This window comes from Gobius niger (genome assembly GCF_951799975.1).
Source record: "Gobius niger genome assembly, chromosome: 7".
Taxonomy (NCBI): domain Eukaryota; kingdom Metazoa; phylum Chordata; class Actinopteri; order Gobiiformes; family Gobiidae; genus Gobius; species Gobius niger.
This window is the reverse complement of record NC_136858.1, coordinates 16,404,723-16,420,620: the sequence shown is the minus strand read 5'-3', so window position 1 is coordinate 16,420,620 and position 15,898 is coordinate 16,404,723. Positions and strand designations below refer to the sequence as shown.

The following is a 15,898-nucleotide window of genomic DNA, read 5'->3' as shown; positions in this document are numbered from 1 at the left end:
TATTTGGGGTAAAAAGACTGTTTAAAAAGGCCAGCAGTGGCAGCGTGTGTGAGAAATACTTTTTTTTTTTTTTTTACTGAAAATGTCCGGGATTGTTCTGTGAGAATAATTCTTGACAGTTTAATATTTACAGCTTTTTTTTTTTTTGCAGAATGTGATCTTTTTTTCTCCTGACTGTGTAATGCAGTTGGAGTGTGACCCCGTGGCCCGCAGTAACTCCTCCTTTGTACGGCCCAGGTAGCCTAATAATGCATCCTCCAAAAATAACCTCGCTCTCACCTTTCCACAGCCCATTCAAGTAGCCCACTCGCTGAATACATTTGAACTTAGCTGCATTTTTGAATTTCTTGTGGGCCGATTGGTGGCTGTCTCGTGGTCCTCTGCCATTGGAGCACAGTGGAGATGTTGAGGCAGCAGACAGGCAGATGAAGAATGGGCCTCTGTCTGTGCCTTCACACAGGGCTAATGATGCCTGTGGTGACTACAGGCTACAGTCAGCCCCCTAACGAAGGGAGCTGTGACACAGCCACAAGGGGTCCCATTTAAGCCAGCCACACTCTGAAGTGCACTGTAAGCACCCTCCTTTTTTGCTTGTGGCTAAGTAAATTCTATGGAATGCTATGAATTTAGCTGCAGAGATAGTGATGTCTGTAGTGCTGTGCCGTTGATGTTGAAAAACAAGTCCAGCTTCAAAGCTGCTCAGGCTGCCAGTAATTGGTGGTGTAATTGCGTAGGTACAGAGGATTCTCTTCCAAATAATTCACTTTGTATTTCTGCTGCTCTTGTGGTGTTTCAGTGTACAACATGGTTAGCCATGTTTCACTATTTGTGCCTTATTTTGTTGTGTACCACTTTCATAGAACTCTGGCTCAACATAAAACAGATTGGATTACAGAGTTTGAGACATTCTCATCATCCACTCTGTTAATTGCTGTGAAATCTTTAATTTTGTCCTAATACAAGCCTTACTTGTTCGAGAAAGACTTTTTCGTGCACGTACGTGTGAGCGTGAGCATGTGGCCATGCGTGTGTGCACATGTGTATGTCCATATGTGTGTGGGTGAAGTGGATGATATTGAGTCTGACTTCATAAATCACCCAGACACTGATAAACTCCCCATGCACCCACACACCGCTAATGGGCAACCCTTAAGGAGTGTGAGTGTCTCGTGCGGCGTTTGATTCAACATTTATTAACCCCCTCACACACACACCGGCCTGCTCACTTCACGCACACACGCATTTGAGTCCAGAAAAGGAGGGATACGCATGGTGGCATCCGCACACTTACAGCCAGGTTCTGACCTGGCTGCGCTTTATTAATCATAACTCTGAGTAAGAGATACATTTTAGTTTATACAGAACACACAACAACCAGTGCATTTCCTAACATTACTGAGCTTCTCATAACTTATATCCTGTCTTCAACTCCCCATTTCCCACCTCATATCCTGCACCCTCCTCATTATAGAGCAATTTTCTGCCCCCACATCAAATACAAACAGCGCCTCCATCTCTAAGTCTTCATACATGTCACCTCATAATTCTAATCTCATCACGGCCCTTGGTAGAGGTGTATCGGGCCGACTTAATACTGTAGCAACATGACAAAAGAAAAAAGCTTTTATTTCCCAAAGTTTGAACTAACAAGAGTGAAACTTTTTGGGCGTTTGGTTTAGCTGTAAGTGGTGCACATAGCTGAGAACTCAGCAGTGTGTGCCATGCAGATAGGCACAGAGTCAGTGAGACAGACGCTCCCTGATAGCTGCATAGACAGACATTAGGCTGGGGCTTGGCCGTGCTATCAGGTTTCCTCCTCTGTATGGGTCTGTCGGGACAGCCCGCCTCTGCGGCCCTGACACCGAGGCACCACGCAGCCAGCCACGACAGCTGCCACAGCAGCATCTAATACCAACACACGCTACGCTACGCCACCACTACAAAGACAGTGAGGCTTCAGACATGCCACACTTTGATGCTCTGTAATGATCTTTGTGTTTTGTGAGGGATGGACTCACATACCGTCTTCTTTCTTTCTTCTGAACAAAAAGAAGCCTTTGCTTCGGCTGCTTTAGGACATGCTGATGAGCAGGGCAGGCTTAAATAAAGTCTGAGTGGTGGTGAGTGCGTGCATGAATGAGAGAGTGACCTTGTGCCCGTGTGTCATTGTAACCTTGTGAACTGCTGTGTTGTTCTGGCGTGCTGTAATTAGGACCGGCTGATGAGCAGCCATACATAACGTGAGAGCGGCAGCCTGCGAGCACTGCGCCGCATGTATCAATCTGTGAGTCCACAGCACTTGTCAGCGTGGCCCGGACAGTGTCTGCGCCTGGAGAAAGTGCAGGTCTAGCCTTGGTCATGTTGACGGAGGGGCGGCACTTCAGAGGCTCCAGGACCCCATGGCACCAGTCTCCCAGTCCCCCAGACAGACTGGGAGCATCTGGGCTCTGTCAGCGCCTCTGGCCCCTGCAGACCCGATCTATATGATGGGGGCGAGGAGTGGATTGGATCAGGGAGAGGGAAAATATGAGCCAGATTCCTTCTTTTACAAATGCATGCCAGTCATGTTCAGTGCTCGCACTAAGGCTTGATAACAGGTCGTACTGATTAATTTTGTATGACGTGAGGTGGAGTTATTGATTAGCATCTCGTGTTGGAAAAAATCTTCTTTATAAATTGTCCAATTAAGCATTAATTAAAAGTGTAGATCTGAAATATGCAAAGCCTGTTCAGGGCAAAAACACATGGTGACAGATGATCACACTGACTGATATTTTTCCAAAGAAAGTGAGCAATGATTTGAATTTGATCAAGTGGATATAGTTCCTAAGCAGTGCCACACAAATGGATACACGCACGTGCCAAGTCTAATTAATCCATACACTAAATTAGGAATATAAATTGTGGTCCCAATTTAACAAGGTCAGTCTTAACTTCTCCCTTTACACTTTATTTAACTATGTAGGAGGAAAAAAGCGCTATCAATGTGCTTTGCTTATTATGATTGACGATTGATGATTAAGTCCTCCAGCTGACACACACCAGCAAAGCCGGTGAGTTGGAATTGGATGTGACACATACACAGTTCTGCGTGTTAGGTAATTCGTTGACGAGGGGCCAAATTCATTTATGGAACAGCGGTATTGGCAGGCATGGACACTCTCTGCAAAAACAACGATAATCACAGAGGTTTGGCGCCGCGTGACAAGGACTCTTCAGGGAAAGGCCCTTACACGCTGCTTTGTTGGCCGTTCCTCCCCAAGATGGAGGAAACATCCGCCACTGTTCTTAAAACTGTTGTGAGCGGTGCTGGTTTAAGGTGCGGTGATGAGGGGCTTTAAAACAAGTGGCATTCATAGATTTGTATATAGACATTAGTGCAGTGCTGTATATGAACCACCAAAGGGCAACACCATTTCTTGATGGAATTGATGAAATAAAAGCTCTGATAGACCCTGTATAATGAAACATGAGGAGGACCCTGTCTCCAGCTATTTAATCTTTTTTCACTTCTCCATTTTTTCTGCTAATGAGCCTTATTGACAATCAAACAGAAGCTGTCATCCCCCAGGATGCAACACTCGCAGCCCCTGCGTGTTTGTCATAGTGTCCTGGCAATCAGAGCGCCTGCAAGACCAGGCTGGCAGTTAGTGGTTCTCACAGCAGCGCTGCCTGAAAATGGCACACTTCCTGTAGAGTTGCAGCTGCCACCTCTGCTACTTCCATTACTTTCTATAGCATGCAGATGTTGTATCAACATTCCCTGCCAAGGGGACTGCAATAACTGTGAGATTCATGCCATGTTTCAGAGGCACGTCAATTTCTCAAGTGGCACAATTAAAGAGGGAAATACAGTGCGGGTTTTCACAGGCGCTCAAATCGGAAAAGGCCTTTTTCACTTTTTTCCAATGGGGGCTGTTTCATAAGGGTTCAGAAATCCACCCGATTTTTACTGGCCTTTTCCTGAGTGGAGCAGCTCTGTGCGCCTTTGTGCGGCAGACCTGTCGTGACCCACAGCGGATATGGAAATGGGGCTAAGGTTTTATGGGCCAAACGGATTGGACACAGTCGAGCTCAGGGGGCATGAATATTGGATGTTATTTCTGCTCCCTTTTTATGTAATCCATTGCCAATACATTATTAATAGATGATATCATATCCAGAAGTACTGGACAAAGCACTACAGAGGGGCACTATGAAAGGAGCTCTATGTGGTGCAGCAAATACACAGACAGTGATATTATTTTATCACTGCAGCCTTACACTCTCTGACCAGCAACTTCTCTGCTCCGGATCATTTTTTGGACTAAGTGAGGTTCATAGAGGGAGAAATCTGGCGAATAGTGTTATCCCTACCAGGGGTAACTCCTGCATTTGTGGGTTTGAAACGCTCTGAAACATTGATGAAGTATCAAATGACACCCAAATACAAGTTTAATGGATTTTGAAGCGCTGGGATACTTTGCTCATCCTCTTGACTCGCACTGAGTGAAGTGGAAATCTTTTGCGAGGATCTCAAGTTTTTCTTGCCAGAGCTGACTCCCAGTGTACAGTAGCAGGGGAGCAGGGTCTTATCTGATGTGCCGATTCACAGACACGGGGGCTGTGCAAATGCGGCACTATTTTACAAAAAGGGTCACATTCCCTGTTTTGATTCAAATGCGCAATTGTTCAAAAAAGGTCAGGCTTCCTATTTGAATCCATTGTCATCTTGTCGTTTTGATCCGCTTTGCTTGTGCAGTTTTTATGAGCCCGTATCCTACTATTGTTCCAACTCTTAACTTTACTGCAGTCGAGAAAAGCCTTCTTTGTCATTAAAAGTATGCTTAGGAGCTACACGTTGTGAAGTCTGGCCCGTACTTGCTTGATTTTGCGCGCTTAAAGGTGACAATAAAAGGTATATTAGAGAAGTTACATAGGGAGCGGATGCGAAAGGTAATATTCCGTTTTTTAAGGTCAGTTTGAATTGTTTTTTCTCCCGGGGAAACGGCGGATTGATAAAGCGCAAACAAAACCTCGTCTGATTGCCTGTCCTCCACGGCCTCAATGAAGGTTTCACTCCCTTTTATATCATCCCGCCCAATTCCCAGCATGCACGGCCATTGTGGCTCTTTCAACTGCTGCTCTCCATTGACTGGCTCATTGTCCAGCGGCTCTTTTGTGCGCCCGCTATCACCGGAGCACAATCTTTCACCTGAACGCCATGGCAGCGCAGCCTGGGAGGGCTCACTCGAGGCCATCGGAGCAAACGCGGCCGCAATTAGCGCAAACGCTAACGAAGAAAGATGATTAACTTAAGGTAAATCTCCGCCGCTGCCTTTTATGACAGCGATTATTAGTCACGCTCCGGCAGTTTTTGTCAGACAGAGACGTCCAATATAACTGCGCGGGCTTGTATTACTGAGAAGAGAAGACTTTACAAAAAAGGAATACAACAACATACAAGCAGATGTTTGAAGCGTGGCCCTGGGCAAACACAAGGCTAGTTAAGATCAATATTGCTTTCAATATTTCTTTCCTTTGACAGATAACCGGTACTGAGGAAAGTCTTGATAAGAGTGGCAACATATGGATGTGGCGCGCCTCGCTCCCTTTTGATTGCGTGACCCCGCGACCTTTGCCTGTGTCTGAGAGCGAGGCGGCCACATGCTACGGTGTGGGGGTCTGCCAGGCTCTGGTTATGGGGCATTATTGACCCAGGATTTATAAATATTTAATGCACACATTAAGATCATGGTGGAGGGTGGCCATTAGAGTTCTCCAATAAAGAGGCTCTCACGATGATTGAGTGCTGTGGCAGAGCAAGAGGCTGCTGCACCGAGACCTGCCCAGACAATATACTGTACCTCCAGCCCGCTGCCAGCCAGGGGGAGCGCTCCAAAGTGCCAACCCGCCGCTCGCTTTTCCAACTGTGTAAGCTTTTAATGAAACAATCCTGACATTTCTTAAAGAAGCCACGTTTATACCTTTGGGGAAGGTTGGTGGGAAAAAAAACATGAGCAAGGTGATAGATTGTAAGATGTGCTTATCTAAAACAGATGTGTGCCCATTGTTATCGCACGCACTGGATTATCGAGGGACTGATTTGAAGTGAAATGCGCCCTGTCCTCGGCACTATCAGCCTCTCCTGGACTATCTCGCGCGTCGCAAAGATCCATGCAATGCCGCTTGACATAATAAGCCGCGATATGCTGATTGCCACTCGGGTCGAGGGCTTTTAATTGTGCATTAAAGGGAGAGGTGGCGGCGGACAATGTTGCCTTGATGAGAAATTGACATTTTGTGACCTGCTCTCCTCGTCCACTCTCGATGCCAGATAAGACGCGCAGTTGTTTTTAAGGAGAAGCCACCATTCTTCCCCCTGCGAGCACTTGTATCAGTCCATTTGACCCACTTGATGAGTATAGATTTCATAGCGCCCCCCTCTTTCAGCACTCCAACTATGAGAGGTTCAAAACGATACCAGCCCTTATAGACAAAGGATAACCTTGCTCTTTCAGCATATCGATTCTTTATTAACTAGGCAGTTTAATGCAATGAAATGAGGGATTTGAATGAGCCCCATTTGGTCTGCTTTGAATAAAAAGCTTGTTTATGAATGACTACAATGAACCTTTGAGGCTCCACTGATGCAGGATACGCTGATAGAAGGAGCAGTGACAAAGTCAGATAGTAGTGCTCTTTTCCACTCTTTTGGGTAAAGCCTAAACCGGTGTTTCCCAACCAGGGGTACAGGGACTTTTAGGTGTTACTAAGCACTTTGCTGAGGGTACTTGTTTTCATATTAGTTTTTTAGTGTTTCATTTTGAATCCCTGACATTTGAAAAAAGAAATGGAAAACCTGGTTATTGGTGAACTAGTGTGTTGTTGAATAATAAGTTTTATGTTTGAATAAAATAAACATAATGAATGTATACGTTTGCTCATTATTAATTACTGACTGCTTTGTCAGTATGTATCCGACAGAGAAGTACACCACACTATGGCAAAAAGCCCAGGTTGGGAACGACTGGTCTACGCTCCAGCTGCCAGACCTCACTCCTCTCCTGTCTCTACGAGATCTAAATGTCAGTTTGTCTGCCAAGCGGCACCTACAGCTAAAGAAGTCCACAGCTGAGGAGCTAGTGTGTTTTTTTTACTGAAAATTTTAATAAAACATCACTTAATTCATTTCTGTTTCCATTCCAAATGTTGACATGTTTAAACCTTCTTCCCTGTAAACACATGTAAGCTATGTGGCAGAGTCATAAGTGGTGAGTAAAAATGACTTCTATACATTCTACAAAACAGAAAAAATACAACCACAAATGGAGTGATTTTTCTCCAAGGTTGTCCCTCATGCACATTAGTCTCTATTGGATCTTAACAACTATCATATGGGTCACAAACAATTTATTTGACAATACAACCAACAAAGTTTTCTCCAAAATGGTCTGTATAGATAATTTAAAATCAATATAAAAATAAACAATGAAGTTTGACTTCCCCTTTAGAAAATGGACAGAGAGTCTCGACGGAGTAACACAAATTTGGAGGATACACGTGAATATGCACACTGCATTTTCATCAAATACAAAAAGAAAAGAAATGAAGGCAACAGTTCTTGGCTGAATTATCTGTGCTGCATCACTATATTAAGGGCATGACGATTAATACATACATAATGAAAAGCAATATACAAAATTTCAGAGATAAATACATTATTTATAGTTGATATGTTACAAAATTTCCCTCAGTGAGCGCAAGTGTGTATTTGAACAGAAAAATGACAATGAACTACTATATGTCTACATTCTCAATGGATTTTAATTTTGTTTTTTCAATGTTTTTTGTTGATCTAAAAGAACATGAAAAAGACAGATGTATAAATATTTAGCACAAGTTTGGCAATATCACAATAGTCTACAATTTTGAACCACATATAAAACACATAAGGGAGTTGGAGCTAGAACAGGGAGACTGCTCCTCATCAACAAGAAACAGACTTCACAGTAGCCTAGGAATGCATTAATATACAGTGCTAGCAAAAGGTTGAAAAACATGGCAAAACACACTTGCTTAAAGGAAGCTCTAGACATGGAAGTACATCATATTCATCAACAGAGCAGTGTTTTGTACACGTCAGTGTGCTTGTTGAATCAAAGAGATTTTTTTTTTTACTTTTGAAGATGATTTCTAGCTACAATAAATTACAAAATTTAAGTTAAAATGCAGGAATGAAACATGATACAACCATCCCCGCCCGACCCCCATTTACTTGTATCTGATGTACTTTAAGCTCAATTTTCTACATTATATATCTCATATATTTTTCCAGTTGAAATTGTCTTGGCCCCTGTGTATTTTTCTCACACATAAAAATACAAAAAAGTCACATTAAAAAGACACACAACTGTTGTGAATCTATTAAAAGAGAGTTGAAACAGAAAAGCTGATTTTCTGAGGCAAACGAGTTCATTGGCAAATGTACTGTACAACAGTGTTTTACTTTACAACCAGGTGTGAGTCCACAGAGTCCTTCCAGTACAGAACATGTCATGTGTGAGAGTGGGCGTGTCCAAGGCCGACGCAGTCCGACAGTATACAAAATAAACCCTTCATCATCCCGTGTCCTTTTTAAGGGTGCTCCAATGGGAGGGGGAAACAAATGTCCCACAGAACAAAGTTCAGAAATTCCTTTCTGCAGGTTTCAGTCTTTTAAAAGAAAAAAAAATCTTTCTTTTCTTTTTTCTTCATCTTTAAAAACAGAACAAGCAGTTGACTATACATGACACCAGCGACTGGCTGTGTGCTCAGGGGGTGCCCTGTGAAGTGGTAGTGTGACTGGTGCTTGAGATGACCAAAGTGCATTTACATTGGAGGGACAACCAGGCCGGACATGGCTGCAAACAGAGATAGGAGAAGGAAGGTTAGTTCAAGTGCGACAAACAAAGCGTGGATATTTATTGAAATTATTGAAATGCTCTTTAGTGCATGCATGTGTGTGTGGATGTGTGGGTGCGTGTGTGTGCGTGTGCGTGCTGGTGTGTGTTAGTTGTGCACGGCCTCCTAACGGGAGAGTTTGAAAAGCTCCCTCCTGCTCTGACATTTCAGCCCTCAGCACGCCAGTCTTGCTATGTGTGATATTTCTCCTGGCGTTGGGGTAATGGCAAACAGTGGCCCAGACTCCCGGGAGAGGCAGCCATGGTGACGGCAGAGCAACAACACGGTCACTTCCCACAATGCCACAAAGCTACAGTAGTAGACAGACTCAAGACTCCCCTCTGATTCTTCTGCCTGTCTCCTCTCTTTGCCTCCATTACTTGGTACAGAGCGGGTAGTCCTTGTACTATCCCGGAGTTGTGCGTCATTATCCAAAAGAGATTAGGCAAGATCAAAAGGTAGCTTCCCCTATTTTACCAAGACCATCTGCTGAGGATATCATTAGCAACTGTACCTCAGCCTCGCAGCTTATATATTCAGTATTTTCACACGTTTTAACAATTAGGCAACTAGTGAAGTGCCTGGATGATATATTATTATATTGCTGAGTATATTTGTAGAGTCATGCTTGAAATGCTTTTAAGTTTGCCAGCGCAGATGATGGCAAGGCATTGCTCATTAATTTCTGCACAACATGTATTAATAAGTATGAACGTGTAGCAAGATGAACTTTAATTTCCCACTTCATTAAGCCCAATGTTATTAATCTTGGGGCACACACTACGGCTAAGCTTGTTTTCAAAGCAATCATGTTGGTCATGACACACGCACAAAACCTAATAAACATAATTACTAAAACAATTCGGGGAAGGTCTTTTCCTGCCACATCGGAGGAGATCGTCTGTATCAGAGGCCAGCGACACGCGCCCTGCGCCGTGTGTGTACATGGTGTTTGAGTCATGTAAATTTGCTGTGTGGCTGCGTGTCTGCCAGTGAAGTGAGAGGTGTAAATTGGCCTGTCAAAATGCATATATTGGTAATGATTAATCCCTCACCAAACCGGACAGAGGCCTGAGCAGCGGTATCTGACCAGTAGTCCGTAGGGAAGGGATGAGGGGGTGAGGGGGGCTCACCTTGCAGTCCGTTGCCGTTGGCGCTGGTGCAGGAGGGGGGTGGGGAGGCCTGGGGTCGGACCACAGGGGCGAAGGCGCTCTTTTGTTTAACTGCAGAGACGATAGGGAAGCAAAGGATAGGAGGGAGGGTGAGAGTGAGAACGTGCTGTGAGTAGTGCTCGAGTGGGAGAGGGCAGTTGAGGTAAGACTGGGATAGTATTACTGCCAGGGGGGATACAGCACACGGCATTACAGACCCCTACCATCAACATCTCCACTGCTCCAACAAGTGCAGGTGGCATATGTTGAAAAATACATAAAAGCACTTTCTTCCTGCCCTGGTGTGAGTATTCCAAACTAAACAAGCACCTCCATCAAATGAAGGCTAGCATTATTATCATCAACCTTACAACCCTGTCAGAAGTGATTCAAGAAAGTGAAAACAAATGTGGGAGCCTGAATTAAATCAGCAGCAGCTTAGCGCCGTTACACTGTAGTAGTGGCAAGCTACTCACTTCCATATGGGGAGTTGGCAGAGGATCCGTTGAGGAACCCTGGGGAGCTTGGCACTCCCAGGTTCATACCAGCATTGCCGTAGCCGTTCATGGTGTTGCTGACGGTGTTGTAGCTGGACTGCTGCGGGGTGCTGCTGGAGATGTAGCCCCGAGGGGACACGCTGCTGGTGTTCCGGCTGTATCCCACTGTATAACATGCAAGGCAGAACAGAAAACTCTGTCATTCCTCTTTGTCGCACTGAGGGGAAATATTTACTGCTTAAACAAAAGGCTTCTATATATAGTTTAGCTGAAGAAAAAATGATAAATAGAACACTAAAAAGAAGTAAAAATCTATTCAAAATCAAGATAAAAATTGTAATACATTTGTTAGACTTGGCAGTGAGAGATACTTCATTGTAATGACAGAAAAGTGAAACTATATTTCATTTTACTGGCGTCCCCCAGGGATCCCCTCCAGGACCCCTGCAGGTCTTTGGACCCCACTTTTGAGAGCCGAGTTATGGAGTCATCCCCTATATCACATATGTACCTTGGTCATTCCCTTGTGACTCAGACACATTGACTGCTAGCTGGCTGCTGAAGGAGTTGACTCCCATCATGCCGTGGGAGGCTGTGTTAGCGAGCGAGGGGATCTGGTTGTGGTTGCGAGGAACGCTGTACAGGGCCTCCGCGATGTCAGCTGCCCTCTTCAGAATGATCTCCTGAGAAGGAAGAGAAGCCAGGGGTTTTGTTATTTATGGTGTTTTTATAGCTGTGCTTGGCTTTGATGCAAGGTTCATGGCTATATGGTTAACTCACAACGTATGAAGCCTACATTGTTCCAGATATAGTGGTGAAAATACCCTTTGGTGATACGATCAGCAAAATTTCAATGGTTTCTGATTTAGCAGTGGACTAGAGGTAACAGCTGCAAGTGTACTAACCTGATTGTTGTGGGGCATTCCGTACAAGGCTTCGACCAAATCTGCTGCCCTCTTCAGTAACACCTCCTGCAGAGGAAACACCAGAGTCAGCGCAATGACCTACACATCATACGTGCCCTCAGTCCCAACGGCAGCAAGCAACATGAGCTCCAGCACCTCTTGAATGTTTACATACCGGAGGCAAGTCTAAATAAAAGCCATCCTCATTTAAGAGGTGCCCTGATGCATTTACACAACATTACTTTGCTGCTTCCATCCGTGCAGAGCAGTGAATAATGTTCCCTATCTTAATTAAAGTGGCGTAGTCCTTTAAAAACAACACCTCAGCCCTGGTTCTGGGCTACACGTTTGCTCCTGAGTTCAGCGCCGAGGCCCCTCTCTTCAGAACAATAAAGTGAATTAGCTCTGGGTTAATCTAGTTCTGTTGTAATGACATTAAGGAATTTTTCAATTAACCTCTTTGACTGGCTGTTGCAAAGGACTTCACAAATGACTTCCCATCCAGCGAGAGCTGGGTGCTTGTGCCTTGGGGACACGGATGCTCAGGATGTGGTCTTATCCATGTCTGCATGCTTGCCCCTGCTTGACAATGCGGATTAGCTGTGTTGCTTTGGCTCTTAACATTGAAAATGAGTTGGCCCTGAATCCTGTTCCCCCACTTGGTTTTGGGCGTTGAGCTAGGTGGGGTTTGGCCCGTTTGTGTCTTTATCTGCTCTTTGAATTCACCACTTACAATTAAATCCCTCTCAAGAAAGCAGACTGCTCTCTTTGTCTTCTATAATACAGAAGGCAATATGCTGTATGAAGACCCTCTCCACCATTTAGAGTGCATCTAATCTGACAAAGGCAGAAACAGACATGGCGGTTGCATGTTTTAAAATGCTTGCTTGTTGTCACCTGCTGTAGAGCAGAGATTTGTCAACTGTGCTGTTAGAACCCTGGTTAAAAGCAATGCAAATCTGTCAGCAGAAACATCTCAGATGGTGCTTGTTTTCTTCCCACATTCGCTGTGTTTTCTTTTGCGGGCCTCGGTAATTTGTCTGAAGTGTTCCATCACTTGGCAATAGCAGTGTGGGATTAAGACGGCAGCTGCCGTAAATGAATGTAAACACAGCCTTCGCGCCTTCAAACAGCGGCCTCCAAGACTTGGCCTGCATTTCCAAAGCACAGCGTATGTAGTGTGTATGGACGTGTATGGGCCCTTTCATCCTGAGGAGCATATCTACCACACTCCTTGATTTATCAAGATGAATCACTGCAGAAGCCACTTCCAGCGTATGCCATGCTCTCTTATAGAAACATATCGCTTAATCCACCCCAAGTTACCGGATGGGTGGCTCTTAGAATGGGCATTTACCTCTGAAATTGGTGTGTATGCTCAATGCTGCATGCATCTAGTTTGCATACAAATAAAGAATTATGGTTGTCGTGAGGCAGGTAGACTAAATGAGAGGACCAGCTGTCTTGATGTGTTCTCATCAGGCACAACAGATTTCTCTCTCTCTTGCTGAGTGAGATAAAGTGGTTTTCTTTCTTTTTGTCTGCAGTTAATAATTACCAATAATCTATTCTATCATATTTCAAGATCTCCTACATGGCTCTCAATTTTAAACAACAATTAAAGCAATTAAGACTGTGGCGTTCGCAGCCATGTTTCATTCTGGGTAAACGTCCTCTGCCTGCTTGTCCATATGGTGCTTTGCAGCAGTGACATAAGGACAGCTTGGAAAAAGGAGGAGAGAAAGTGATATTGCCTCTCATCCTTAATCTGTCGTTTACCGCGTGGTGTCTTAACTAACCACGCCGACTCGCAGGGCTATGCTTAAGTGGCAACCTAGTCATATCCGCGCATGATGAGAAGTGCTGCACCCAATCAAGGAAGAAGTTTGTTTTCTTCTGACGAGGAGCTTTCATGCGTATCAGCTCATGCTGTGAATACGATTAGCGCGGAATAGTGTTCTGAGGGCATTTCCATGTAAATCTCAATACTACTCCAGTATAAGTGTAATTGGCTTTCGTGTCATGGAGACATATCAGAACACACCATGTTAAATTGAAACAATTAAAGGCCTCAAATGATTTCTGTTGTGGTGTGACAAATGCGTGACAGATCTCGCCATTGTTTGCCTCATTTTGCATAAAGATCCCATGTTCAAAGAATTGTTTAAATGGGCTGCTCTAATGACAGATCACCTCGAGGTGGAAGCCGTTTGGAGAAAAAAGAGAAAAGCTAAAGCAAATGATGTCTTTTAAAAACGTCTAACAATAAGACGTTTGCCCCAAAAGTGAGTCTTGGAGCAGTAGATTAACATGGAGCTTGTATTTATGTTATCACAGTTAATAAAAGAGGGCCTAGGTTATGTAGCTTGGAGTGCTAATGCCATTATAAAACTGTAAGGCAATTACTCTGTTAGCTCTAGCCCGAGGTAATGAATGCATTTGGAAGCATAGGGCCATTAGATGAAGGTACTTCAAAGAGCACAGGAAGAGAGATTCATTTAAATACATGGGTAATTGCTTGACATGAACACATTTGTAATATTTTCTCCTTGTGGATTACACGAAGAATTGGAAAAGAATGGGCTTATGCTCATTTTGGGAGGAAAGAAAGGAATCCAAGGCAATCAGCTTAATAATAAAACAATATTGAGTTTCCACTTTTAATTTCATAATGAATCTAATTTGTTACAGAAGAGAGAAATTGAGTGTGATATAATGTGATATCCAGTCTATTTGTCCATTACTGCCAGAGGGCACAAAATGGTATTATAAATTGTCTTTTTTATATTATGAATAGAAAATTGTTTTATAACAAGATCTTAAAAAGGAGGGTGAATTCCAAAGTCTCTCTTCACTTAACGCGATGCCCGCAAACCAATCTCCTTTCTCATCACTTGACTGCTCACACTTATTACTTTCATATTCACCCTGGACTTTGCATTGAATTTTTATATCTGCACTCCTCCCACAGGGTCAGACTGTCATCTACGATGTTGTCTTAGAATTACGAGGTAAACTTCAATCAGAGGCAGCTTCCCCCTTTTTTTTCTCTGTGTAGCAACAATATTAGCGTGCATCCCTTGCTATCCATGAGCACTCCCATATTGGCTTTCTGTCTCCTTACAATTACCACGTGTCTTACTGGTCCCAGGGAGAAGGCTGGTGGAAATCAATAGCGCAGTAATATTATCAACTGGAGGGTGAAGTCATGGGGAGGGAGGGGGGGGCTGTAGAGGCGGTGAGTGGGCCTGGTGTCGATTTGCCTTTCTGCTAATGCACACCGCGCGTCCTCCAGCTTTATCTTCTTTTTATAGAGTCTCCCCGGCTCACCTGCACCCCATAATGGCTGTTCTCTATATGCCGTTTGTGTTCTCATTCCGAATGTACGCGGGCGCCCCAGCCTGCCGCGGGCTCTTTTATTGGGAATGTGCTTTTGACCCCGAGAGCTGACCCTCAGATGGCAAGCTTAACAATGACGAATCACTCGGCGGGATCATTTACATGCCCCCTGAACCCCATATTTGGGTCCATTAGAGAGCAAATCAAATATTTATGTTGTTTATTGGAAGTGCAGGGTTTCATCTCACTCTGTGATTGTTTCATGCAAAGGCCGAGAGAGCCTGCTATATTAAGTATACACACGCCCGGGAAACTAATCTCGGCTTCAGTGTCAGTCTGTCTCGCTGCTGAGGAAAGAAGTCGGGCCTTTTTTGTAATAACGCTGTGTTGAACATGCTTTCTTTTTTTTCCACTTCTCGGTGCAGATTCTGCCAGACACTGTAGCTTTAAAATTGAAAGACTGTTGTTAGATTGACCAGCAGAGATATTAAAGGTAAGTGTACTTTAGCTTTAGCTTTACCCTTAAAATTAGAGCAACATTTCATGTCTAGGTGTTGTTTCCGCGCTCCGCTGGGACTCAGTCTAATTGAAACACTTCATATAGTGAACCAGGGAGTTGCTGTGTTGTCCTATTTCTTCACATCGCCTCGGTCAAATGTCTAAAGCTACCACACAGTCTGTTCTTTATTAAATTGTCCGTTGGACGTTAATGATATTGCTGTGTTGCATGCTGAGATTTAATAGATCAGGTCTTTAAAGGTTTTACAGTATTATTAAAACTCGGAGGTGGCCTGCGCTTTACTACCTGCCGAGGGCTTTTGAATGTGCTAATCACTCTTATTATTACACCTGACACATCTGGAACGTCACTCACAAAAATGGCTGCTGGCGGGCGGCAATTAGCGCAAACACACATACATTTGTATCAATAGGAAATGAGAAAATATCAAAGCTAAAAGATTCAAAGGAAAAGCAGCGTGCACCTTACTTTTCCTGGCCAGCTTTATCAACTTGGCAGCCTATTTATGTGCCACACTGGCGTGTCGGAAAAAACTGATGTGGCTTTCAACCGCCTTACCCAGGT

At 44.1% G+C, this 15,898-nt stretch overlaps 1 protein-coding gene across 4 annotated transcripts in view; it reads right to left on the bottom strand.

Annotated features, from left to right (window-relative positions):
* Window positions 1-8,715: 8,715 nt before the first annotated feature.
* LOC306965784 (transcription factor COE3) overlaps window positions 8,716-15,898 on the bottom strand; it is a 69,078-nt gene continuing 61,895 nt past the window's right edge. For 2 of the 4 annotated variants that reach the window (XM_079560338.1, XM_079560339.1), the window contains exons 12-16: window positions 11,476-11,541; window positions 11,082-11,253; window positions 10,550-10,735; window positions 9,978-10,145; window positions 8,716-8,882 (exon numbers count right to left, since the gene is read on the bottom strand). In XM_079560338.1, the coding sequence (XP_079416464.1) occupies window positions 8,851-8,882; window positions 9,978-10,145; window positions 10,550-10,735; window positions 11,082-11,253; window positions 11,476-11,541 (624 nt within the window). In that variant the 3' untranslated portion in view covers window positions 8,716-8,850. The remainder of the gene's footprint in view (window positions 8,883-9,977; window positions 10,146-10,549; window positions 10,736-11,081; window positions 11,254-11,475; window positions 11,542-15,898) is intronic. The other 2 variants (XM_079560340.1, XM_079560341.1) reach the window with 1 other exon arrangement.